The sequence below is a fragment of the Anarhichas minor genome, unplaced genomic scaffold (assembly GCF_050575085.1).
Source record: "Anarhichas minor isolate MPS153535 unplaced genomic scaffold, ASM5057508v1 ptg000035l, whole genome shotgun sequence".
Taxonomy (NCBI): Eukaryota; Metazoa; Chordata; class Actinopteri; order Perciformes; family Anarhichadidae; genus Anarhichas; species Anarhichas minor.
Genome location: NW_027466481.1, coordinates 744,406 through 770,344, shown reverse-complemented (window position 1 = coordinate 770,344; position 25,939 = coordinate 744,406). Strand labels below are relative to the sequence as shown.

General features: G+C 42.0%; 2 protein-coding genes across 7 annotated transcripts in view; one reads left to right on the top strand and one right to left on the bottom strand.

The window, feature by feature from the left end:
* pear1 (platelet endothelial aggregation receptor 1) overlaps positions 1-11,293 on the top strand; it is a 46,773-nt gene extending 35,480 nt beyond the window's left edge. For both annotated transcript variants that reach the window (XM_076106741.1, XM_076106743.1), the window contains exons 10-23: positions 932-1,106; positions 1,288-1,408; positions 1,562-1,725; positions 2,693-2,795; positions 4,111-4,263; positions 4,371-4,502; positions 4,625-4,756; positions 5,100-5,222; positions 5,613-5,831; positions 6,119-6,228; positions 6,456-6,582; positions 7,242-7,304; positions 7,543-7,737; positions 9,808-11,293. In XM_076106741.1, the coding sequence (XP_075962856.1) occupies positions 932-1,106; positions 1,288-1,408; positions 1,562-1,725; positions 2,693-2,795; positions 4,111-4,263; positions 4,371-4,502; positions 4,625-4,756; positions 5,100-5,222; positions 5,613-5,831; positions 6,119-6,228; positions 6,456-6,582; positions 7,242-7,304; positions 7,543-7,737; positions 9,808-9,947 (1,957 nt within the window). In that variant the 3' untranslated portion in view covers positions 9,948-11,293. The remainder of the gene's footprint in view (positions 1-931; positions 1,107-1,287; positions 1,409-1,561; positions 1,726-2,692; positions 2,796-4,110; positions 4,264-4,370; positions 4,503-4,624; positions 4,757-5,099; positions 5,223-5,612; positions 5,832-6,118; positions 6,229-6,455; positions 6,583-7,241; positions 7,305-7,542; positions 7,738-9,807) is intronic.
* A 46-nt stretch (positions 11,294-11,339) lies between these two features.
* The window catches only part of LOC142965692 (lamin-A-like), a 31,450-nt gene continuing 16,850 nt past the window's right edge, over positions 11,340-25,939 (bottom strand). For all 5 annotated transcript variants that reach the window (XM_076106744.1, XM_076106745.1, XM_076106748.1 and 2 more), the window contains 11 exons: positions 19,380-19,536; positions 18,623-18,748; positions 17,811-17,978; positions 16,886-17,011; positions 16,474-16,694; positions 15,567-15,978; positions 15,164-15,271; positions 14,829-14,948; positions 14,673-14,732; positions 14,404-14,571; positions 11,340-13,654 (listed from right to left, as the gene is read on the bottom strand). In XM_076106744.1, the coding sequence (XP_075962859.1) occupies positions 13,619-13,654; positions 14,404-14,571; positions 14,673-14,732; positions 14,829-14,948; positions 15,164-15,271; positions 15,567-15,978; positions 16,474-16,694; positions 16,886-17,011; positions 17,811-17,978; positions 18,623-18,748; positions 19,380-19,536 (1,702 nt within the window). In that variant the 3' untranslated portion in view covers positions 11,340-13,618. The remainder of the gene's footprint in view (positions 13,655-14,403; positions 14,572-14,672; positions 14,733-14,828; positions 14,949-15,163; positions 15,272-15,566; positions 15,979-16,473; positions 16,695-16,885; positions 17,012-17,810; positions 17,979-18,622; positions 18,749-19,379; positions 19,537-25,939) is intronic.

The window sequence follows — 25,939 nt, the reverse complement described above, 5'->3', positions numbered from 1 at the left end:
AAGACACACCATTTTAGGTGAGTTAGCCAGCTACTGGTGGCCCCACATGCTAACTTAGCTCATCCACTCCTCAGACGCCAGTCCTTGTTGGTTAACACAGTGAATGGGTTCACATGAAAGTGGGAAGGGTTTACTCAAGGTATTTTACAAAATCAAGACTTATCTCTTATACATACTTCCAATAAAGCAAACATCTTACCTTTGCAAGGCTTGACATAAGTATGGTTTCAAGTCCTCAACACCTCTTGCTGGTAGGTCTGACGAGCTCGACGCTGCCACCTGTGTTCGTAAAACAACCGCGAGTTTGTGTGCACAACCTTCAAAAATACTCCGGCAGCGTCCAGCAACATCTTAATCCTTTCCGACTTCCTCTGTATTTCAACCGCACAATTTATGACCACAGCAATTAGTGCTAAAAACCCCCCTTCTTGTCCAATGCTCTTTCAGGCAACTCCTTTTCAAAAGTCAAACGCACCACAGGTGTCCACGCGATTCGACCTCTTCTGAGGACTGTGTGGGCGTGTGCAGTCTGTGCTCGATGCACATCTCTCTCACTCTCCTGTTGCACCTGTGGTGGAGGTGGGGCAACTAATCGCCTAATCAACCACAATAATTAAAAACACCTGTGTGGGTGAGCACATTTGCTAATTAGTCTAGCTGAACTGGTCCTCAAGTTCATTGGCGCCACCAGCTGAGATGTTTTTCAACCAATGGGATTGTTTCCGATTTCAGAGCGGCTCTGCTTGTCAAAAATGACCGTATCAATTAAAAAAAATATGGACAGAAGTGAATACCCACATCCTAATGATAAAAATGCAATTTAGGAGTGTAGCTCCTCATTGTTTTCTTTTGCAGAGTCAGCACTTTCTCACTGTTCCTGTGTAGTTCTGTAGCGATTTTCATCACATTTACCTCTATTTTCATTGTCCAGCTGCCACCCGATGAAAGGAGAGTGCACATGCCAGCCAGGGTGGGCCGGACTGTTCTGCAACGAGACCTGCGCTCACGGTTTCTACGGTCACGGTTGTCTGACGCCGTGTCTGTGTGTGAACGGAGGGGTGTGCGACAGCGCCACGGGACGATGCCGGTGTGCCCCCGGGTATACGGTGAGTGGTGGAGTTTAGCATTATTTAGTTTGGATTCAATGAAGAAATTTATAAATGAAGATAATGAATAATTTGACATTTTCTGTGCTCAGATCTGATTACCTATTTTATTGTATATTTGTCTCACCTGTTATATGTTGTCTAGGTTTATCATCAAAGTTAATATTTTTAATTATTGCAGGGGGTTCACTGTGAGCATCTTTGTAAAAGTGGCACCTACGGCAAGAACTGCTCCCTGGAGTGCTCCTGTGAAAACTTCGTCGACTGCTCGCCTATTGATGGGACTTGCTTCTGCAAAGAGGGTAAGAAAAATATTCACACAGACGTGATCCCTGTGAAAGAGGAAATGTTTGACTGCCTGACAGGTCAACGCTTGATTTATTGACAGACTGGAGCAAAATTGGTGAAATAATATTCTATCAAACATGGCTGACGGTCCTTTGGTGTGTCTGCAGGCTGGCATGGGCAGGACTGTTCCACCCCCTGCTCTGAGGGAACCTGGGGCCCAGGATGCAACGCCACCTGCCACTGCGCCAACGGGGCAAAATGTAACCCTGCAGATGGATCCTGCGCCTGCACAGCCGGCTGGCAGGGGGCGCGCTGTGACCAGTCGTGCCCGGTAAATGTCTGAATATGAGGCTTTATAGCTTTGCCTATTTGTTTATGAAGTGGTACGGAGGAGAGGATCAGATAATCTCAACTAGACCAAAACATATATATATTTTAAGAAACCTAGAAATTGTACTATTCACATCACTCTGCAGTAGATTATTTCACCAGTTTTTTAAAAATGAAATGGGGGTAAACTCTAACCTCCAGCCAGAGCTAACAGCCACCACTGACAATTATTCGTTTTATTTAATACAATTTAAATTACTTTGATGTTAACTACAGAAAGAATTTTGATAAAAAAATTAATAAACTGCAAATAAAAAGGTAAGATAAGATGGAACTTTGTCAATACCGGAAGACATTTTTGTGCCGAAGATGCTCGTTATATGTAGAAAAATATACATACTTTATATAAAATATACATGCATTCTACAATTAAATAATATAGAATAAAATTAATTGACATAGCATAGTGTGCACCGTTTTAATGAAAAGATCACTTGTTAAACTTATTATCCGTTCATCTCCCAAAGCAACAGAAAATGCCCTGGACTAAAGCCACAGCGTTGCATGAAAACACATGTCACTTTGTAAAATAACGCTAACTGTGGAAGATAAGAAAAATGTGCTGTACGTTTATTGTATGTCGAGCTGAGTGGCCAAATGTACTGCTATCTTTGATAAGCCTATTACACAAATCATAAGGGTGATAATCATACAGAACATGTCGGGTTCTGATTGGACAGTCTTCAGAAATGCTGTCCAGCTTTTCATCCCTTACCTCACCCTCTGTATGTTTTAATCTGTGATTTGGACGTGTGCCCCTCGTGTCTCCGCCATGCCAACCCACCAGGCTGTCTATACAACCAAACATTGCCAGTGTAGTATTTTGTCTGACTCTCACTGAGCTGGCCCAATGTTGAAGAGATTCCCCTGACAATTCTGTGCCCGTTGGCATTTGCTCACATGTGCAGATGGAGACGTTTGGGCCAGGCTGCCTGAAGAGGTGTGATTGTGTTCATGCCGACGGCTGCCAGGCTGCCACCGGGGAGTGCCACTGTCTGCCAGGATGGTGGGGTAAGTGATGACGTCCTCCTGGTGTCGCTGCCAGCTCGGCTTTGGTACCAACAGAACTGACGGAGCCACAGGTTTTAAACCACTTGGTCTCTCTTTGATCCGGATTGTACTGTTCTCTGACTTAAAGGACCACCGTTGACTTCAAATCACCTAAAATTCACATCGTGACAAACGTTTTTTACACTGCACCAGAGGTTTTCTACTTTCTCTGCTGCTATTATTTTTCATTTTTAAAACTGTATAAGATGGGCAATAGATGACAGAGTTTATATTTATGCGTTTTAATTTTAACGCTATTATCACATTCAGTGTTGGAGGGAGTATTCAGATCTTTTACTTAAACAGTAAGTGGAAATACTGCAATATAAAAACACAAATAAAAGTCCATCCAAAATTGTGTGCAGAAGTACAATCAGCAAAAAGTACTTTATTAAAAGTACTCATCCATTAATAAATGACCCCCGAGTGTTGTTTTATTATATATTGAGTAATGTTCCTGATGTATTATGTATAAGTATCATTGTGCTGATGTAGTTTGACATTCTGGATCGAATTTTGACTATTTTAAATACTGCTGGATATTTATTGTAACAATACATCATATTTACAAAAATGTTCTGTACAGTACTTGCAGTTAATATTCTTAGTTACTTCCAACCACTGATCACATTGTAATACAGCTCAGCAAGGATTGTGGATGCTAAAACACTAAAGATGTGATAGTCTGCTCCCAAACAATTAGAGCAAGAAACTACAATTAACATTATCCCTTTCACTCCTTCTCTATTTGCTTATCATTTGACGTTATACATGAATATAGTAGTCTTAGATGTTGGTGGTTCATTAAACACAGCAACAAGGAAATCCTTTAAAACAGTCTTTGCTAGCAACTGCCTTGTGATTATAAATAAACTCAGATCAAAGGGACAACTTGCTCAGTTCTAGATTATTTATCTGAACAAGGTTTCAAGTCTCTGCAAGCTGATTTTCACACGGTTCTAAAATGATTTGAAACGAATGTCTTTGTTCATGGAAGGAAGTCAAATGCGCTACACATCAGTCAGTATAGTATATACTCATTGTGTAGTAAATGGACTAAAACGTGCACGGATTATTGCATCAATACTTTAAACTCTGAGAGGAACCATTCTTCACGTTGACTATTTTTCCATTTGATAGTTGAATACATTGTACTTGTTATATTTGCTTACTTCTACTGAAGTACATTTATGAACGCATGACTTTTACTTGGATGGAGTATATCTCCATTGTGGTATTGCCAATTTTCATCCACCCTCCCATTTCTTCCCTCCAGGTTCTCGCTGTAGCGAGCCATGTTCAGAGGGCCTGTGGGGGCGCCGCTGTAACCAGACCTGTTTCAAGCATTGCCCCAACAGCGACACGTGCTTGAGGGAAAACGGAGCGTGTGTGTGTCGCCCAGGCTACTGGGGAGTCGCCTGTCAGAACAGTGAGTGTTGTCGTCAGCCAGCTGACAAACAGCAGAAAACAGATCAGATCAAAACCAGAAGGGTACCGGACTGACATCTGCTCACCCTTTATCCGCTTGTCTCCCAGAATGCAGAGCTGGTATGTATGGGGACCAGTGCAGTATGTCATGCCCATCCTGTGACCAGTCGTACCGCTGCCACCATGTGACAGGAGAGTGTGATTGCCTCCCTGGACACACTGGACCCAACTGTGATCAAGGTTGGCATTAACATCATAAATCACACACCAATCATCATAGATGTTGCAGAAACGCTCTACGTTCAATCTCGATTCAATCCGCTACGGATAATTCTTCACATGCCATCGTGTGTGTCTTACAGTTTGTCCAGCTGGCTACTACGGCAAACAGTGCTCTCAAGTGTGTGTTAACTGTGCCAACAACTCCACATGCGACCACCGGGACGGTCACTGTGAATGTTTGCCTGGCTGGACCGCTACTGACTGCTCCATACGTGAGTGCAACGTCATACAGAAACTAGAGAAGTGCATTTTCTGGAGGAAACGTCTTAAAGACTAACATGAAAAGTGACTTCTGATGGGGGATATGTTGATATGTTTGAAATAGCTTGCAAAGACATTCGGTTTATTATCCGATATGAAAAAGAAAAACAGCAAACCCTCGCATTGGACAAGGTGACATCAGAGAGTGTAATTTAGCTTGAGAAATGGCTCAAACAATTTATCGATTATTAATTAAGATTGTTGTTGATTAATGTCCTGTTGATTGACTAATAAATACATCAGCTACATCAGTGTAAGTTGTAATGGATGTGATTCGTACCTTGTGTTTTCCAGCCTGTAGTCCGGGACGTTTTGGTCCATTCTGCACTCAGACCTGCTCCTGTCCGACCAACCTCATCTGTGACCGATATACTGGAGACTGTGTGTGTGAAAGTGAAGGAGAAGACTGTAAACAAGGTATAGATCCAAACATGTTTTCAATTTTTTCTCGAGAAGTAGTGGATAAAAGTTGTCACTGGCTTGATATTCCATTTGTAAATTGAGTGGCTTCTATGGCTGTCATTTTAACTGTCAATTTAATACTGATGGTAAATGAGAAATAGACTTGCACTTGTATAGCGCCTTTCTATGGGGCACGAGAGAACCAGAACACCAGAACCAGGACTGCACAGGGCAGACTGTCAGACGCTGCTGCAGTAAAATGAAAGGTTCTCTTGAGGGACTTTGTGCTTGGAAACACTACCACTTTCGTCCACAGGGACCGCCAAAATCAACACAAAATGAAAATCCCTTATAGTAGCTTTAACGAACTGTACTTTATTTCTCTTTCCACCTCCTGTTTGACAGACTCGTTTGTGAAGTCAGGGAGCGTGATGGTCCCCCTTCCTCCTGGTGAGAGGGAGTCGTGGGGAGCCATCGGAGGCATCGTCGTGCTCGTCATCTTGGTGGTCCTGCTGCTGGCTCTGCTGCTGCTCTACCGCCGCCGGCAGAAGGACAAACAGAACAACACGCCGACCGTGTCCTTCTCCACCAGCCGCACAGTCAACTCTGAATACGCCGTTCCAGGTATGTCAATATTCATATGCTGTATATGGTGGTGGATCAAGTACTACTCAGAAGTTTTACTTACCAATACAACAATGTTAAAATACATAATTAAGTAAGATATTTAGCTCTTTTTAAATTAAATAGTCATTATATTTTGATGTTTATATAGCTGCTCTCGGTCAGAATGTGGTTTTAATAGTGTGTATGTGTTTTTGTAATTATTGTTCCACAGAGATGCATTTTATTGCCCTTGAGGTAATTTAATTGCAGCAGACGTGATTACATGTGTTTGTTTTGGCCTACAGATGTTCCTCACAGTTACCACCACTACTACTCCAACCCCAGCTACCACACACTGAGCCAGAACAGGCCTCCGCTGCCACACCTCCCCAACAACCACGACCGCACCATCAAGGTGAATGCCACCTCTGTTACACCACCTCGGTGATCTCATACTTCAGGCGGTTTTTCCGGCACTGATATGTAATTTATCCAGTGGACAACAGCTGGCCGTGTTTTCAGGGTAATGAAATCATGAACTGTAAAGTGTTGACCCAGTAAGTCACAGCTCTTTAGTTCATTATATATAGCTATTTTGTTTTTTGCCTTTCTGATTGGTGTACTATTCTGTCTGTCTTACAGAACACCAATAACCAGCTGTTCTGCAGTGTGAAAAACATGGAGAGGGAGAGGCGGGGCCTGTTCGGGGTTGAGAGCAACGCCACTCTACCTGCAGACTGGAAGCACCACGAGCCTCGCAAAGACGCAGGTCCGTCTGGGTGACTCTCTCCGCTGTGTGATTCACATTCAGGACCAGCATTTAGAGGAGACCCTTGTGCAGATAGACCTACAGCAATAAAAATGAAATGAGTGGATTAACATTTAAAAATAAGGATTTGGTTTCCGGACAGCCACATCAAAAATAATCTGTAAAACCTGCAACTTGCTGCTAATGTCACCTTCTGCTAGAAATAATTTATTATTTCATAAGTTTTATCACACTGAATTTGTTTGTATTTAACAAAGAAGTAATCACTCTTAAAGGCATTGACCACCAGCAGTAATTATCAGCTATCAATGTGACAATACCTGTGTTGATAAAGGCTTTTAAAACCCCAGATGTAACAAAACCACAGGAGTGTCCGTTCAGGGAAGAGACGTGCAGTGACAGCTGAGGAGAAAAGTTCTCTTTTTATACACCAAAGTTTATCGTCCATTTCCTTTTGGACAGAAAATCATTCTTGTCAACAATGCACATTTAATGTGAGACTATAAAAACAATAAGGCCTTCATAAAAAGTGGTAGTTGCATTGCCAGCATGCTCTCACCTGGTATTGATTTTGCAGGTTTCCAAAGGGGATTATCTGCCTTTCATTAGTTTTCCATAAATAAGATCAAGATGCCAGAATTGTCTTTTATTGCTTACAGGAGCTTTTGGAATTGATCGGAGCTACAGCTACAGTGCCAGCCTCGGAAAATATTACAACAAAGGTAGTTTATTACCCTATTTTCACCCTTTTTGCTCTTCTATTACCTACTACAGAGAATTAGCAAAACATACATCTGCAGGACGATGCTACATAAAACAGTATGTGCAATTATGAAAAGATTACACGAATACATATTTGTCTTTATTTGTAAAGTGTACAGATTATAGACTGACCTTGGTCCGGCTGCTGTGCCACATGTTCCTGACTGTCACATGTCTTTGCTTCCTGTGTGGTGGCAGAGCTGAAGGACGCGGTGGCGGTGAGCAGCAGCTCTCTGAACAGCGAGAATCCTTACGCCACCATCAAAGACCTGCCGGGTTTGCCCTTCTGCCCCACAGAGAGCAGCTACATGGAGATGAAGTGCACCGTGCCCAGAGAGCGAGCGTACACCGAGATCAGCCCGCCACCCTTCAACACGGCCACCGTACGCCGAGGTGAGCGACACTTTAGACCTCCTTCAGATATGTACCGATGAGTTCCACCTCTCCACAATAACAGCTGGTTGACTTTCATGTTTTTAGTGTTCTTGAATAGTGTGATGATGTTCCTACATCATTAGTATCACAGGGGGAAAAGATCAGGTTGTTAGGAAGAGTCAGTCGCATATCAGTATATTCCTGTGAGCCAATCACATGTAGGACCTCAATAAGGACTCAACTTATTCAAGTATAAAGAGGAAGAATTTAAAGGAGATGACAGGAAGTGGAATGAGACAAAAGTCAACATATCTTACTGATTTTCTAAAATAAGATACATTCAAAATTATAACTAAATTGATAGCACTACTAATTGATAGTAAGGCTACAACTAACAATTGTTTTTTGAATTATCCACTGATTATTTTTCTCGATTAGTCAGTCGGTTGTCCATAACAATTTGAATCCTGTCTGACCAAGAGTCCAAAACGAACAAAAAGATAATTAATAAATCACATCTTTTTTAAAACAGCAAATCCTTGCAATATTGAAGCTGTCATAAGTGAATGTTTGGCATTTTGCTTGAAAAGTAGTTGCTGACTGTCTTTCTGTTGATGGACTTATCAATCAATAGACTTATTGTTTCAGCTCTGAACCCTGTCGGGTCAATCAGGGCAATCCTTCTGAACAGCGTAACACTCATTCAAAAATGCGTCATCCTTCTATCCTCAAGCAATAATCAAAACCCAGAGCGGAGACTTAAAATAATGTGAAAAACTCATTAAGTTTCTTCGATCAGTCAAACGTTGGAGGAGGATTTGTGCTCTGACAGATGGGGAGGATGGGCTTCCTGAAGGCAGCAGGCTGATAAATGAGCAACTGTTTACAGGGAAGAGGAAGAGCGGGAGAGAGGATGTTATTCCGTTAGTCCAGACACCAGTAATACATCAACATGAGGCCAGACTTTATGGTGGGAAACATGTGAGAAACAAATCCTTAGATTCATGGAAATATTGGCTTGATACGAGTCTTTCTCTGCAGTAGAATGTCTCCATTTTGGATCCTGGTGGCCAATTTGGGGGAGAAGTGGGAGAAAATAGCTCTCCCTCCCCTCCGTCAATAACTGTTATTTACACTCACTCAAGCAGAAGATTGAGGTTAATGATAGAAAAACATATATATTAAGACAGCTTTTCCTGTGTAATTTGTTAAAGGGTAAAACACGTTTCTAATAAACTCTAAACTTTAAAACGTGGTTCTTGAGATCATCATTCGTTCAGTGAACACAGTACAACCTGATTCAACTGCACGTAATGCTGAATCATTTGGTGACACTATTAAGCATTTAGCATTATATAAAAAAATGAATGGTTCATTATACACTATAATGTAGCTGTAAGCAGATATTAGGATGTTTTTAAGTGTTTAATTATGTAAATATGTTCACATTTTATATTACAACTGTGTTTTACCATATTGTCATTTGTTTATCTGACAATTTATTGGTATATATGGATGAACAGATTTATATTTAATTACATTCATGATATCATTTGTGTGTTCAGCAGACAAGTATTACTTGTTTTTATAAGAGGAAGGATGATATTAGTTTTAAGATGCAGAACAAAGGTTAAAACATACTCTGTATAGGTTCATTTTGTCCACACTTTGCACCACTTTTTACTAGATGATACAATTATATTGTAAACTATATTCGACCTTTTGTTAGAAAGCTTTAGTCAGGACTGATTTAGACCACTGAGTAAATCTCAAAACCAACCAGTCCAGTCTGGGTCAATATCGGATTAGAAGCAATAGATTTTTCAGCATGTCACCCTGCAACATTGAACAAACCAGTCTCAGTACTATTAGTATTACTAAAGTACACAGGTGTTGTCTATTGTGATCATTTCAGACAATTAAAGTCAACATTTTCTCTCAGACTAAAACCAAAATATCAAAGAGATGATCAGCAGCAGCAGACATGGTATTTAAAACAATAAATGTAGTGGATTAAGAGGTTATAAAGAGCGCCTCATATAGTGTTTGTTTATCTCAGTGTGTTCTTCATCTTCCTCCCCCTCACAGAGCGTCAGAGTTCCCTCGGTCATGCTCCATACGACGACCCCCAGAGCCACTACGACCTCCCCGTGAACAGCCACATCCCGGGACACTACGACCTGCCGCCCGTCCGCCGCCCCCCCTCCCCCAGGAGAACACCCCAGTGACAGTCACAGCAGCGGAGCAAGTCTCCCCCCTCCTCACTTTGGGGATGATTTCAGGCCTGTGCAAACTTTTTGGCTTTTTGACAATCAGAGCTGCAGACCACCCACAGACCAGCGCCGAGGCGTCTGTCCCACTGAGGAACTATTGTTTACTGTGGATGCCCCCACCCCCACCCCACTTTCAACTCAACACTGCCCCTATGTGGGCTAAAGTGGTACTTGCTTCACCGTGACAGACTTGTCATCCAGACTGGGGAGCCAGCGGGCTGCGGTGAGGAAGGCAGGACTGTGGCGACGCCAGCGGGGCTTCAGCTGCATTCACATCCCGTGGGAAAAAAAACACGCCAGAAGACTTCACGCTTAAAAAGCAGCAACTGGGGAGAAACTCTGCTAAACATGCTGTGATTGAAGTTCTACATTTAGCCTGCAACTTATCAGCTGGTGTGCATGTTAAAAAGGCCCATTTTGTCTTTTTTGTTTTTTTATGTAGATATTTTTAACTTTCTAAATCCTTTTTTTTTTTTACTTTTTAAAACTCAACAAAGGAAAGAGAGACAAAGGTAATGGGACCTTTTTAGAGATGTCCTCCAACACATGCGAGTTTGTTTTGTACAGCAAAAATCCTGCCAGTCTGTTTGAAGACACCATAAAAAGAAAAATGTTTTTTGTTATTTCTGATATTCAGGCTTTACTAATCTGGAGAAACCAGGTTGTTTCACCAAAGTGCGAGAAATGAAAAGTATATTTTATGATTCATATCACTTCATGTCTCCTCCAACAATGATGTCCCCCGTTTGTTTGAACAAATGTGGCTCACTTATTGCTGTCATATGAAAACTTTGTAAATATAGAAATGAATATATTATCTTCACAGTAATGTTAAAGAACAGCCTTATTTCAGAGATGTTTAAGGGGTTTGTGACCAAAGATCGCACCAATAGATATATAATTATGTTGTGAATATTAAACCATCACTTGTGAGATTATAAACCAAATGAAAGCAGCGTTATGAATGTCACAGCAACTTATGTCTGTTTGGTATTTAAAGGGCCGGTTCACCCAAAATACAAAAACAGTCACTTAAGTACTCTGACCGTAATCATTTTAAATTGTTTGTCAACCAAAGTCTTGTGTTGCTTCTAAATAATTTTAGAAAAGCTATAATGCATTTTGTTTTTTTATCAAATGAAGTCAATTAAATAACAGAAACCGTGTACCAGAAAGAATGTACATCGTGCTTTAAATGCGAGAGCTTATAGCGCTTCAGCTTTCTTTTATGTATGAACATGTATTTTTGAATGTAACCATGGGAACATGTGTATAATGTAAATAAAAATGGCTGCACTTTTCATCCGTGGTTTTGAATGACAATGAGAAAATAACTACAACAGTCAGTCACTGGAAAAAAAAAAGAATTTTACTCAGCATTATTTTAGAAAAGCATAAAAAAAAACACATTCATTACATCGACTTAATGGCCTTTTCATAATGTTAACAGCATCAATGTGATAGACACACAATCCTACATCAAGCAAATTACAACTTTGGCATCAAAGGCTCACTACAAGTAATCCCTCTCAGTAACAGTTTTAATCCTCAAGTCCTTCAAAAGATTCCTGAGGCCTCAATCAAGACTTTAAGAGGGAGGGTTCACGGCTTCACAAAGGCCTTTCAATCGCGTCTGTGATTTCAATCTGTCGGTTCTTCTTTAACTTGAACTAGCTTTGCATATAAATGTTAAAGAGCCGTCCGTTTCTTAAGAAAACACTAAAACTAGTCGTTTTGTACAGGAAGAAGTTTCTTTCTGCTTTATAATGTGTCAGACAGGCCTCTGAAAAACGCTGACCACACCCTTTAAATGATCCGTTTCGAGTATTGACGATTCAGTTATTAGTTGCATATATTTCACAATTACATACAGTAATCATGTCTCATATTTACACTCATATGAGAAATACTAAATCTTTTTCAATTATAAATCTTTATCTTTGGAGCTGGTCATTTCTTTAACGAACAATTGTTAGACTTTTTAAGGCACTTTGGGGATCATAGAGTCAAAATCAGACCTCTACTGAAGGCAAAAATAAAAGAATCTAATGTGGCACAAATACCATCATATAAGTACAATACAAAAAACAAACAAAGAACATGAAAAGCTATCAAGTATTTTCTGTAAATGCTTTGCTATGCTTTTCACTAGAGTATAAATGACTTAAGCTGCCAGACTACAGTACAAATATACCTGCTGTGCATACTTGGCGAGGCCCTCAATAAAAGCAGTGCATGAAGCCAAAGTTACAAAAATATAGAAACCCCACAATCCCACTCTGATCCCAAAGCATGCCTGGAGATTTGCAAAGTCAGTGAGCTTAAGAGGAAAGGGAAAAAAAGCCCTTATGACCAGTTTCCAGGAGCAACACAAATCGGACAGCTGACAGTCACAAGACTGAGCTACGAGCTACGAGCCAGAAGAACAGTGATTGTTGTTTTCTGTCTCTAAAGGCACAGTCGTTTGGTTTTTAGTCTGTGAAAAAGCTTGTTAAAATATTTCCAAAAACTGTTGCCCTCTGTAAACAGCAGCAGCTCTCTGTTGAAATAATGTTCATTTGGTTGAATAAGCAGTAAAATCCTACAAATATATATTCTTTATGTATGGAACCAGTAGAGATTGAAAACACACCACCTATTTCTGATAGTTCTCCAGGTAGAGCACACATCCTACCTGTTCCTATCATCATGACAACACTTTGGAGTCACTCAATAAGCAACACGTTTAAATGTCACACTGAGATAAGCATTTATATATTTTATAGCATTCGACTTATCCAGTAAACTATAATTAGTTCCATACACGTTCATAACCAAATACATCTCTCTGGAGCCGAGCTGTGAATTACAGAAAAAAATATATCCATCTATATATTCTGTGTGTGCGCCATAGCAGCCCAAACATATGATCTAAATCCACATAAAAAAAAATGTACGACGACATGTTTGTCTGAGGCTAAAGGTGGAAAGAAACAATCTGCTTAACACCCTGAGCTTCAAGAACTTTGGTTCTCTTTTACAACATAGTTTATCAAAACAAAAACTAACTTTTATGCATTTTCCCTGCAGCTTATAGCTAAATATTATTCCAAAAAACAACGATAATTAGATTGTAAACATCAACAGCATCTTAAATAAAGATTTGATCAATTTGATGGATGATAAACATGATGAACAAACACCACAGGATTCAGTTCCCGGTCTGTATGGCTGTGGAGACGTATCCCTGACAGGGTTCACTAGCTGTGCGTGTTGAGCGTCGACAGCGTGGCCATTAAATGTGAAACCTCGGCTCGGATCGAAGCACAAGTCAATGGAGCTGTGTGTGTGTGTGTGTGTGTGTGTGTGTGTGTGTGAGAGAGAGAGTGCAAGAAGAGCAGGACAAGCATTAGCACAGCACACATGCAATAACATTACTTGAATCTAAAACTGAAAAAAAGCTGAATATGAAAATCCCGTACCCTTTACCCAAAAAACCTCGAAGCAATTCTAACCTGCAGATTAATCTGAATACAAAAAATAACATCATATAAAAAAAAATAAAGACAAACAACCCAAGAGAGGAACATTATTATTCTCCTTTGTAGGCTGCAGGAGGTGTAGGTTCAGGTGAGGCGAGGTCTGGTTTACATGACGGAGCAGTTCTCCGGCTTGGCACGGCCCTGAAGGAGGAAGTGACACATTGCAGCGTTAAATGTGGAGGAAACAGGAAAAAGGAGGAATATTAACAAATAAACTAGGTTAAAGATGAAAAGATTTCTTTTGGAGCAGCTGTTCTATTTAATTTGTAATGGTATAACTTTTACTCAATACAATGGACTGAGCAGTGGTTGTTTCAGAAAAACAGATTTAATTTCAAAACAGTCAAGAGATCTTCTATACGTCCCTTTGCACGGTTTGTTTGTCCTTCTAGTATTTAGAAATCAAGTCAACGCAGAGGATGAAGGACGGAAAATGAAAACATCAGATGGTGACTTCAAAGCCAATCAAAGCAAATGGGGAGGCGCCAAAGTTTACTGCAAGAATGATGGATATCATCCAAGAGTGCAAACAGAATGTCTGTGAGAGAGCCCTTAGACACTTTACGGTTTGACAGCAGGACAGCCTGAAAACCCTCACGGACTTTGCAAGAACGCGTCCAAAGTCTGTGAGTCCATGAGTGTGGAGATTGGGATTGGGCCTATATCTCTGTGGACTCTGATAGCAACGCAGTCACAAAACTTGTCAGGTGTGTAGTGGAGATCAAAATACAAACTTCAAAGATGGGTGTGGTCTGAGCAAGGGCGTAGGAAGTAAGGAGGTAGGAAGCGGTCATTTAAAAACATACTTTACTCTTAAAATAAAGAACAGTGCTGTTGTGCTCCATGCCGTATAATTACCGTTCATGTTGTAACACATAACTGCACAGTACCTGTCTGGGCTCGTTGGTCCCCATGAAAAAGGATTGTCCCACGATGCCCTCAGGTAGACCCCCACCACCACCACCTGAGCGGTCCGACGTCTGCCCGCAGGAGTCGCAGATCACCGTGCGGCTCCGGAGGTTGTACTCGTTGTCTCCGCCACTCGTGCTGTGAGCTCCCTGAGGGGGGGGGGGGGGGGGTTGACACACAACAGGGTACTTGACACCGCTGCTTACCTGGGAAATGCTACAGGAGTTGCCTTAAGAGAAGCGGTGCTTACCATGTCATCGTCTTCGTCATCATGGAACAGCGTGCGCGTCACTTTCCTCATGGCCATTTCCTGGTGGTTCATAAAGGGACACAATGATTCAGTAATTGCGGTTAAATAGGAACAGAAATAAGAGGCAAACTAAACCAAATAGAGGTGAAGCCAGACCTCTCCGTTGGCGCTGATGAGGGAGGTCTGCAGGAGGTCGCCGGTTCCCCAAGAGCTCTGGTTCTTCCACACCAGGTCAGAGGGAGGGTTGTGGGTTCCACCGCCGGAAGAAGCCCAGATCTGCAAAGGAGTTAGCAAACTTTTAATCATTTTAAAACTCCTCATGACATACTGTGAAGTCAAGGCATTTAAATAAACACAAATTCTACCGTTGCTCCACAGCACTTCTAGTGGTCAAAAAAATAACAGTACCTTTATGTGGAGGGAGATAACAGTCAAATTAACAATGAGAAGATCAAGAAATGGACAAATCTAGAAGAGTCGGTGCAACTTACAGTGACAGTTCCTCCGGCCTTCAGAGTGAACTTGTGGGGAAACTTGTAGAGGATGGGAGTGGTGTTTCCTACTTGTCTCTTCACCTGCCAGTTACCCAGAGACTGGTCCTGCATGACAGAAATGGGAAAAGAGAGAGATGGAGGAAGGGAGAAAACATTTAAAAACAAAAGCTACATTTAGTCTGGCTTGTAAATGTTTTTAAAGACTAAAAATGACAGCTATCCTTCTTAGAATATATACTCCAGCATTAAAAGTAATACCAGAAGGTTACTTTTAACCATACAAAGGATATTATATTATTATGAAAACCAGACAGTCGATATTACATCTTTTACAACCTGTGGAATCCCCTTAAACCAGGTTAAAGGGTTGAAAAGCCACCTGACAGATGGACTCACTAACCTCATCAGCTTTGTTGCTGAGACGGATGAACTTGCCCTCTAGGTCGACCTCGTCCACTGTGATGCGGCCGCTGGCTGAGGCTTGCTGACTAATGCGAGTCTTGGTCACAGTGCCCCCCACCATGCTGGAGGTCTCGCTGTCGTTGTCATTGAGGCGGCGCTTCTTGGTGGCGCTGGCTGTGCCGGAGGAGTTGCGGCTGCTGGAGGCGGTGCCGGTGGCGGTGGCAGAGGCGGTGCCTGTGGCAGTGCCTGTGGCAGTGCCGGTGCTGACGTGGAGCAGGCGGCTGGTGTGGCCGTGACCTGAGCCTGAGGAGTGGATGACGCGGCTGGTGTGGCCGTGGCTGTGGCCTGATCCGGAGGTCCTGGTCACTGGAACCTTGGCGGTATGTGGAGGGCTGGGTGACAGACTCAGCCTGAGGAAAGAGAGAAGAAGAGATTCAGATGGTGGATTTAGACCAAAGCGGACACATGTAACAGAGTCTCACGGTCGGTAAAGTGCCTTTTGATATCTCTTCCTGCTCTGGCACTTGAACCCATACAGTAGCTACTGTAAGGCCATTCTTAGTTACTGTTGTCTGCCTGTGATTGCTTTCACTGAGCCTGTTCACGGTCAGTTTACTGGGATATTAAGTGTCTGTTACTTTTATTGTGTCTGTATTTTTGTGCACTTATCTTGTTAAACAAATAGGTTTAATACATAAAAACGAAGCGGGACAAACTTGAGAAATGCTGCTCAGGTGGGGCTGCAGTAGAGAAAAATATGATTATTTATATTTTTTAATTGTTTACTAAGCTGATCTGTGCCTGATTGGCAAAGTCAGTATTGAACAGTGACTTTACAGTTTGTTTTCTGACTTGTTAGTGTTCATCTGTTCCTGTAACAACCTGTAGACCTCCTGTTGCCTCACCTCTCCTCCTCTCCCTCCAGCAGCTTCCTGTAGGCATTGATCTCCATGTCCAGGGCCAGTTTGATGTCCAGCAGCTCCTGGTACTCGTCCAGCTGCTGCAGCAGCCGAGCTCGGATATCGGCCATCTCCCGCTCTTTATCCTCCAGCCGCCGCCGCATCAGGTCCCGCTCCCTGGACATAGCCTCCTCCAGCTCCCGCACCTTGGACTCGCTCGCTGCCAGCTGGTTAAAGAGAACACGCGTACAAAGGTTAGTCAATTAAGACCAGTTCAGCAGTCTGTACACAACTTGTTACAGTATAAACACTGCAAGTATGCTTAATCAATGATGCTCAGCCAAGCAGCGTGACCAGTAACACCAGCAGACTGATAACAAACCACTGACATACTGCGAGTGTGTGTGTGTGTGTGTACCTGTTTCTGCAGCAGGCTGAGCTGGCTTGACATGCCCTCCATTCGCATACGGCTCTGCTGCAGCTCTTCATGTGCGGCTCCCACCAAGTGGCTGTTCCTGTCAGCTGAATGACGAGCGTTCTCCAGCTGACAGACAGAGAGAAGACGCAGTCTTTCAGCCACGGCTCAAACAAATGTAATCCTCACGTATAAATCTACATTTAACCAATCCTACGCATTTAGGGGCAGGGGGCTGCTATGAAGCGCCTGAGGGGGGGACAACTTGGGGTTCAGTGTCTTGCTCAAGGATACTTGCGATCAAACCGCTAACCTTGTGATTAAAGGAAGACGTGCTCTACAGCTTGAGCCACAGCAGCCCCACTTCCTGCACTGAACCACCAGGCAAAGTCTGAGCCGTTTGGTTTACTGTATTTCAGGACACTGTCATCATTTAAGGAATGAAATATTTTTCTCATTTGTAGAAAAAAAACACTACAAAGAAATACCTCTTTAGCCTCTTGCAATACATTCTGTTGAGTTAGCTAATATAGAAACAGTAATTCCTAAAATAGATTTTCTAAAGGGGTCTAGTAAAACAAAGTAAAGTTTAGCTATGGTTTTATTTACAAGTAAATTCCAATGACAAACAACTTATGTTGTGTTTATACACCGATTATGGCTGTTAAATGAATCCCGTCCTGTATGAAGATAAGAGGCAAGAGGCAAAGGGAATAAGGATTTTACACACCGAGTGTAAAAAGGGTTTAATCAATAAGCATTCCCTGAGCTGTGGATGTTGGACTATTCGTAGCTCATTAAAGCCATTTAAAAATGCAAAACATCCACACACAAAGCTGAACTACGACTTAAGACAGCTGCATAACAGCTTCTACTTCGACTCTAGGTGGCGACAGAGCTGCGTCTGCTGCAGAGCATCCGGACGTACCTTAGAGTTGTAGGTCTTCTCCACCTCCTCCTTGTAGAGGCGGACCTGCTCCTCCTGTTGGACTCTCATGTCGACCAAGGCGGCGGCCAGCTTGCTCTCAAAGTCCAGCCGCTGCCCGCCGTCCACCTCCAAGCGACACTCATAGCGGCGCCTGGACTCACGCTGCTCCTACAGACAGACAGGTTGGCGGTGGACATCAGTCTCAAGAGCACTTACTTTTAGTTTCTCGTGACTAATCAATCAGACTAGGAGTTGTCTTGATTAGAAGCTGATCTGACTTTCTCAACTCTTTATTAGACTGGAAAAAAAAGAGTAATTTGCATTGACATTTTGGTTTATTTTCAGGCACTATAAACAAATTAAAAGACCTGCAGAAACCCGTTATGGTCAATGAACTTAATTGCATCGATTAGTCGCTTTGGCGTATTTACTTGTTTACAAGTACAGAGCTCCAGCTGAGAAATCTATCTCCATGGTGACCTTTAAGAAACTCCTAATCATTATGTTTAAATTAGTAAAAGACAACTCTGTTGCCAGTTTTGGTCAGAACATGACGACGACCAGAGCATTGTGGAAAGTGACTTACTTGTGGCAAGAATATAAATCTAAGCATCTAAACACAATTTGTATATTTTTTGTTTTAGAATAAAATAAAGGAGAGGTGAAAGAAGAGACATATCTGAAGGGGAAATGCAAAACTAACAGGCAGGATGTTGGAAGCGAATCAATATCCTGTGGAAGAGATGAAAAGTAGCACAGATGACTTAAGACAGCCGACTAAAAATAGAAGGGTTCAGGTGAAGAGTGGGAACCTCGTTGTAGATGTTCTTCTGGAACTCCAGCTCCTCCTTCATGGTCTGCAGGCGGTTCTCGGCGTCCACTCTCCTCAGCATCTCATCCTGCAGCTGCCTCTTGGCATCGGCTAAGCTTCCTTCCAACTGGGAGGGAGGAGGAAAGCGAAAGGTTCTTTAGTGGAGGCACGCAAGTGAAAAAGAAAAAAAAGAAGTCAAACCCAGCTCAAGGTGCAAGCTGGGTGGACATTGTTTACGTTCCCGAGTGTGGCCAGTAGGTGGAGCAGGGCCACAACTGTATCTCCATCAGTCCTTAAGTAAACTCCATTGATAAAACAAACAGCAGAGAAAGCAACCTTGTCTGCCTCGCCACCTCATTCATAATCAACTGCCTGGATGGTTTACATAAAGTTACTACTTCAGCAGCTTCATTTCAGATGTCGGTCACTGCAGCTTAGCACTCAACTACTGACTGCTTTTTTGGCAGCAAACAAGGATTCAAATTATTATTATTTTGTAACCTCTATTACAATCAATGCAGGAGAAAACAGGTTTTCTGCTTACAGTTCAGAGTGATGTGTAATGGGGAAGACGTCCTCAACAAGCTGAAATCATCCTGATATTATGCTGGCTGTGCCACAGCAGTATAAATAAACATGCGTTTATGTCATTTTTCAAAGCTTTTTGAATAGGTTTGTATTCGCTCTGAGCCATGAAACGTGCATGTCTTGCCAACAACAACCACGTAAGACTCCAGTTCCAATAAAGACGTTTTTACCTTGGCCAGCTGGGCCTTGAGGTCCTTCAACTCAGCCTCCAGGGTCCGCTTCTCCCCCATGGCAGTGGAGAGGGAAGCATCTTTAGAGTTCAGCAGGGCCTCCAGGTCCCTCAGCCTGGCCAGAGCCGCCTCCAGGTCAGACTCCTTCTTACCGTTCCTGTAAAGACACGAGACAGACAAGGTGTGCACGTCAGTCTGTTGTCCCTTCAATACTGTACATCATGGCGTCTTCAGAGATATGCAACTCTTCTCATGTTGCTATAAAAACTCACACACAAGCCTTCCGTTATAGCTGATAAATGCTGCTAAGAGGCATTAAAACCTAAGATTACCCACCTCTCACTCTATGGTGTTTTTAAATGTCATTCTAATCATTTCTTTGCTTTAATGTTAATCGCTTTGAACTGCTTCGGTGTTTGAGAGATGCTGTACAAATAAATCTGGCTGATTCCACATGTGATTAATGCACTAAAAGTAGTTTTCTGTGAAAGGTTTACCTGATATAGTTTATTCTTATCCCCCAGTAAATAGTATCCTGTTAAAAATTGTAAATTGTAAATTGTAAACCGAGTAAATTGTTGGTAACCGAGTCATGACATTAGGTGTCTGGTCTGCTGAGCTAATATTAATACTGATGAGAGCATGTTCCTTTATTTCTACTTAAAGGGAAACTTGATAGGCACTGGACAACTGGGCTGCAGCGACACAAACCACCATTGTACGGCGCAGAGAGCGCAGCAGTTGTCCCCTGCATCACATCAACGTGCTGTTGTTAGCCTTCTGTGCTAAATAGGAGCCCATTAAAGTCTCTCTCGAGGGAACCAGCGTTGAATCAAGAGAATTCACGTTTGTTGCGCATGTGCGTGCGAGCACCGCCTCTCCTCTAACATTTAGACCAATTTAGAGTTCTGGGTTGGAAAGAAAAAAAAAACTTGGAAACAGCCATGGAAAAACAAAACATATACGCAGGAAGAGAGAGCAGAGGGGAGGGAGCGAGGTTGTTAGCAGTATAGGCGGTTCATGCAGAGTCAAGAAGGAAATGAGCTCCCTGTTATTCTATTTGGCCCTGTAGGCTAGTCTTCATTGTCACTAATAATGGCCATCTGCTGGGGGAAATGGCTTCCAGGCTGCTCACACAGACCTCAGAGTCCTCCAGTGTCTGGCAGCCGAGTGTTAGGACAGCCAGGGACGAGCAACACGCACACTTTACAAACACTCACAAAGTTACTCCACATCAGAATAATGAATTACGACGGAGATCGAGTCCCTTCACAAGCCTCAGAAGTGAAAAGGTAGTTTATGGGTTTATGATACTGAAATTAATCTCTATTACTGCATTCAATAAACAATGAGAAGAAGTGCTTTAGAGGAGCTTAAAAATGCAGTTGTGCTTCCTGAAAAGAGGAAGATAAAGTGGCAGGAAAGCAGAACTAGACTGTGGTTGAATAAGTCTTTCATGTCCAACAAAAAAAAGAGAGAACATATCCGTGATGCTTTACAGATGTATGAATGGGTAATTACATAAAAGCCTCTCAGACTGCTCATTGTTCAGATTCAAAAAAGAAGAAGCACAGTGGGTTGAGTGGGTCCGAATCAAATGTACACGTCTACACACACACACACACACACACACAGTACAGTATGTGATATCTACACATTCTCTAAATGTTACACTGGATTACAAACAGTCAGTTGCCAGTTTATTAGATACAACAATACTTTCATGAAGGTTATAATGTTTGCTTTGTTTTTAAACTGTTTTAAGAGGTGTTGGTGATGTTGGAAGCTGTAGTCTGTGGTGCTGTTGACTTGAGTTACACTGAGAAGTGTTTCTTTAAGTGTAAGTATTGAGTTTACCCTCATTGTATTATACTGAAGTTGTTTTGCTAGCTGTACCTAATAAACTAGCAACTTAAGTCTATATATTCTACAGAAACTCAATGATCTTTTCCAGAGCCCTTGACCAAGTTTAAATTAACAGATGTTCATACATTACTTTTTCTCCGCAAGAATACACCAATTCATATTAATAAATGTCTTCTCTAGTAGTTAAAATACAGTCCTCTACCATTTAACAGCTGGTTGTACAAGTTCTTTTGTTGAAACAGACATTTTGTAGAATGCAGTTCATGGTGCTGTTGAGTTGTACTCTTATTTTGTCTACCAGATTCATATCCATGATGGTAGGCTAAATAACACGTTTATTTACTGAACATACAAACTGAAGTAAATCACAGAGCTAGGGAGGTTTTTTTTCTAGTCAACATACTCGTAAAGAGACTCAAGAATGAGACTCCTTTACGACCCAGGTGTACGAGTACTGTCACAACACACAGTATAGCACCTACAGTCGACATGTCAAAACGCCTACCAGACAGGCAGATTAGCAACCGGGGTAAAAGAAACATGGTTACTGCTGTAAAGATGTTTATATGAATGTATTGTCTCATCTGTAAAATACTTTAACAGCCTCCTGTCGGGCCGAGGCTTCTTTAACTCTCTAGGTGTGAGGAAAACTCATTTTCCAAGGCTGCTGCTGTTGTGGAACATTTTTAACTCACAACAATGCTGCTCATTAAATTATCATGGACTGTAATAACAAACCCAAATCAACCAAAACAGCTCTGAGACAAAGAGTCACATTTTGTTTTTACTGAAATGGGCTGTAAAGTGGAAATGCGTTAGTGATGTGTACACACACACACGTTTGTTTACAACTCGAGGTAAACATTACTTGAGACTATGTAGACGAAACATTTTACTAGTGACTGCCGTGTGTGTGGCGGTGGCTGCTGTGCTGCTCATTAGTGCTAATGGGCCCAGTGGATCAGCTCCAGCAGGGAATCAATGCACAGAAGTGGGTTTGGTGTATTGAAAGGCTGCTGGACTGTTTGTATTCTCTTCATCCACAAACATGACGGCAATACAGAGAGGCTTCCAGAAACTTGGCATGAATGGTAACCAGAACATCCGGTTCTGAAAAGTGAAACTAATGTGGAAGGGCCTTAAACTTGTATTCCGTCTACTGGCCACCAGGGGGCGACTCCTCTGGTTGCAAAAAGAAGTCGGATTGTATAGAAGTCTGAGAAAATTACCTTAGTTCTTACTTGATTTATCACCTCAGTGAACATTGTAAACATGAGTTTATGGTCTGAATCACTAGTTTAAAGTCTTCAATACAGCATGATGTTTATTTAGTAAATTATGGCCCATTTAGAGTCAAATAGACGATAAAGGAGGAGATGCTTTAGGGTGGGGCTACCTTATGATTGACAGCTCGCTGCCACGGCGTTGTGCGGTCTGGGAGTTCATGTTTTCGTCTTAGAACTTGAACCCTTTCACGGTGCGCTTTCACTTCATGAAATTGTAACATTTTTGTCGCGCAACAATGTCTCATTCAGCATCCAGTTGCTAACGTTTGCTAATTAGCCCTAAACACAAAGTACAGCAGCGGCAGATGGGAATGCCATTACTTTTGCAGATATTTGGTCATGAACTTAAGTATTAAACAAATTAAAATTGACCTGATGATGGCGCTAAATGAAAACCTTCCTGATGGACATGAATATCTGAACCAAGTTTCATGGCAATCCCTCCAATAGTTTAGAAACATTTCACTCTGGACCTCTTGTGGTGCTCGAGGAAAAGTCACATGATCACCCGAGTCATGAGACTTCTTCCTCAGACTGACCAACATATATTGCCATCCAGCCGCGCTGCTAGCACACTAACAAATGTCAAAGAAAATCCCTTTATGTACAGCAGGAGGTCCAGTAAAATGAGAGGACACTGTGGTTCTGTTGTGTACAGAGGCTAATATATTGTGACCTCTGACCTTTATGTGGAAAATGGATGAAAGATAATTCTCTGGGTACCCGTGTACTTATTAGTATTACTGTTATTAGAGCTTGGGAGCAACTCTTTATACTGCGTCTCTTTATACTGTGTCTCATATGTTCATATTTGGGTAGTGTACTTTTGGTCCGATTCCCAAATCACATTTAAAGTGAGTTCTTTTGTCAGGACGAGTGGTGTGAGGTTCTGCAAAAAAATAGAAACGATCAGCTGGCCAGCCTGTAAACACTGCAGCTATCGAGCCCAAATTTGGTCACAGAGATGGAAGAGGCCAGCATGAGTCAACATATGGACACACAGAACAGTTCAACTCTGTAAATTAATATCACAGGAAGGCCGGCATTTTATTTTTCTCAAAAAGAGTAACCGCAGTTTGGAATCAACTGACCACCAAAGCACAACATAAATGTTCTGACCAAACAAAAAGGGACATTAAGGGATTGTAAAATCTCTGGATTTAATACAGATTAAGGGTGAATATGGGTTATGACAACGCCCACAGGCTTCAGTTTAAAGTATGCAACACAGAGTGTTATGATGGTCTACACTGTATTAAACATGTCTTTGCTTCTTACACCTCCAGGATGCTGCTCCTGCATGTCGGCTTAAAATCCGAATGCAATGGAAGGATGTTGGAAAGCCTCGTCAGTGTGTGTGTTTGTATTTATCTTAAGTGTATATGTGGGCGTATTTGTGCATGTTTGAGTCGGTTCTGTACTGTGTGGGAGTGTTGGCTGCAAAAACAGTGTGTACCACCTTGTGCGTTAAGTGCATCTGTGTACTGTATGTATGCGTGTCCATACAGTACATGTACGTTCCTGTGCACATGTTATTCTCATATACGATTTACATAATCCAGTGCAGGGTGTGTGCGAGAGGCATTTGTTTTGGACTACCTGTTTATATAATCCAGTATGAAGTGTGTAATTAGAGCATACATATCCTCTGACTTCATGTTTATATTGTGTTCCATCAAAGCCTCACAGCCTGCGCTTAGAACACATGTGAGGAGTGTCTGCAGTTATTTCCTTTAATAAAAAAAAAAAAAAAAAAAAAAAAAAAAGAATCACACTTAATATTTACAAAACAATTCACAGTCAGCATGAGACTAACAAGTGTGGTACTGAGAATGGCTGCGAGCTAACAGATGAGCAAACAAATGCAGATTACATTTGGGAAACTAGGAAAATAAAGCCCAAAAAAAAATAAAAATACCAGCCTGTTTCATCAAGATAAGGGAAATGTGTTGCAAGTAAAACAAGGCGGGCGGCAGAGTCGTTTCTAAGCTTGGACACTGAGAAAGACCTTTGAGCCGAAAGGGCACCGCTGTGCGATTTACATTCTGCTCTGAAAGTAGGAATTCAAAACAGAAAAGTGTCATTTTGGCAAGCTTTATTTTCTATTTTTTAAGCGTAGACCACTTGTCTTCTTTCCTCCCACACACGTCTGCACTCGTGAAAACAAATGTATACATTACTGAAAAATAATTACGGTTTCACACATCAGTCCACCCTTTTTACGCAACAACATTAGAGCCTTGAAAGGCATTTTGTTACAGAGCAAATAGATTAAATGACACATTTTGAGGCACAAAGACAAAATGGGAGCCATTGGACGGAGACAGTGTGAGATGGGGGGGGAGAGGAGAGGCTGGTGGGGGGGGGGGGGGGGGGGGGTGAAATGGAAATGCGAGAAAGAAAGAAGCAAAAAGAAAAAGAGGGGGAATAATGGAGACGAGAAATTTGAGGAGGAGGAATGTGTTGGCTCGGCTCCCGGCCTCGAGGATGACTCACAGCTATCTTTGTCCACCCCGGTAAGGAGGAACGAACCCCGCCTCGTGGAGTGAAAGAGAGAAAGAAGCCCACTACACCCCCCCCCCCCCCTCTCCTGTTTTGCTATGCCGTTGCCGCGGTAACCAAGGCCTCGTCGTCAGGCCTGCTAGTGTGCCGTTTGTAGAGTGCTGTGGACGCTAAAGAAGACAAAAAAGGTGTCGACTTCTGTGCGAATTTTCTAAATATCTCCAGACTGAGAAAAACCGAACCCATAATTTGTACAAGATAGCCGAGTTACTGCAGCCACACGGCCCCCAAAAAAGGACTTTGAGACCTTAGCAAGACCGATGCCAAGTAGTTAAACCAGCACACAAACAAAACCTCAATTTGAAATGATATATTTAGCAATTTTAAAGCCATTCAGAATTTTAAATTAAGAAAGAAAGAACAAAACATATCTTCGTGTACAATTCCAAGTATTTAGCAAGAGCAATATTTTAATGGTCTCTAGATTTGTAAAATTACTGCAGCAGAAGTTAAATGTGTGCGCTGAATATTTTTCAGGGCCACTTCAACACACCTCTAAGCTTTGCACTTATCGGAGCAGCCTCCCCCGTTTCTCCAACTTTGCAAACCAAATCCATGTCCTAGGGTACTGAGGGTCACCGTAGTCCACTAGTGTGTCCTGAATGTGGCTGCACAGGACTACGTTTGAATCACCTTCCTCACCTCTAGTATGATCCACCCATACGCACTTCTTTGCAGGCTTTGAGGTAACCGTCTGAGAGATTTCTGCTGCCACCACAATATAATTAAGGTGAATGGCAAATTAGTTTCATTTGTAATTTAATTTAACATCTCTTTCCGGTAATAACGTCCTCATTCATGTGGATAATTCACAGACCTCAGCGTCAACATTTATCAGAGTAACAA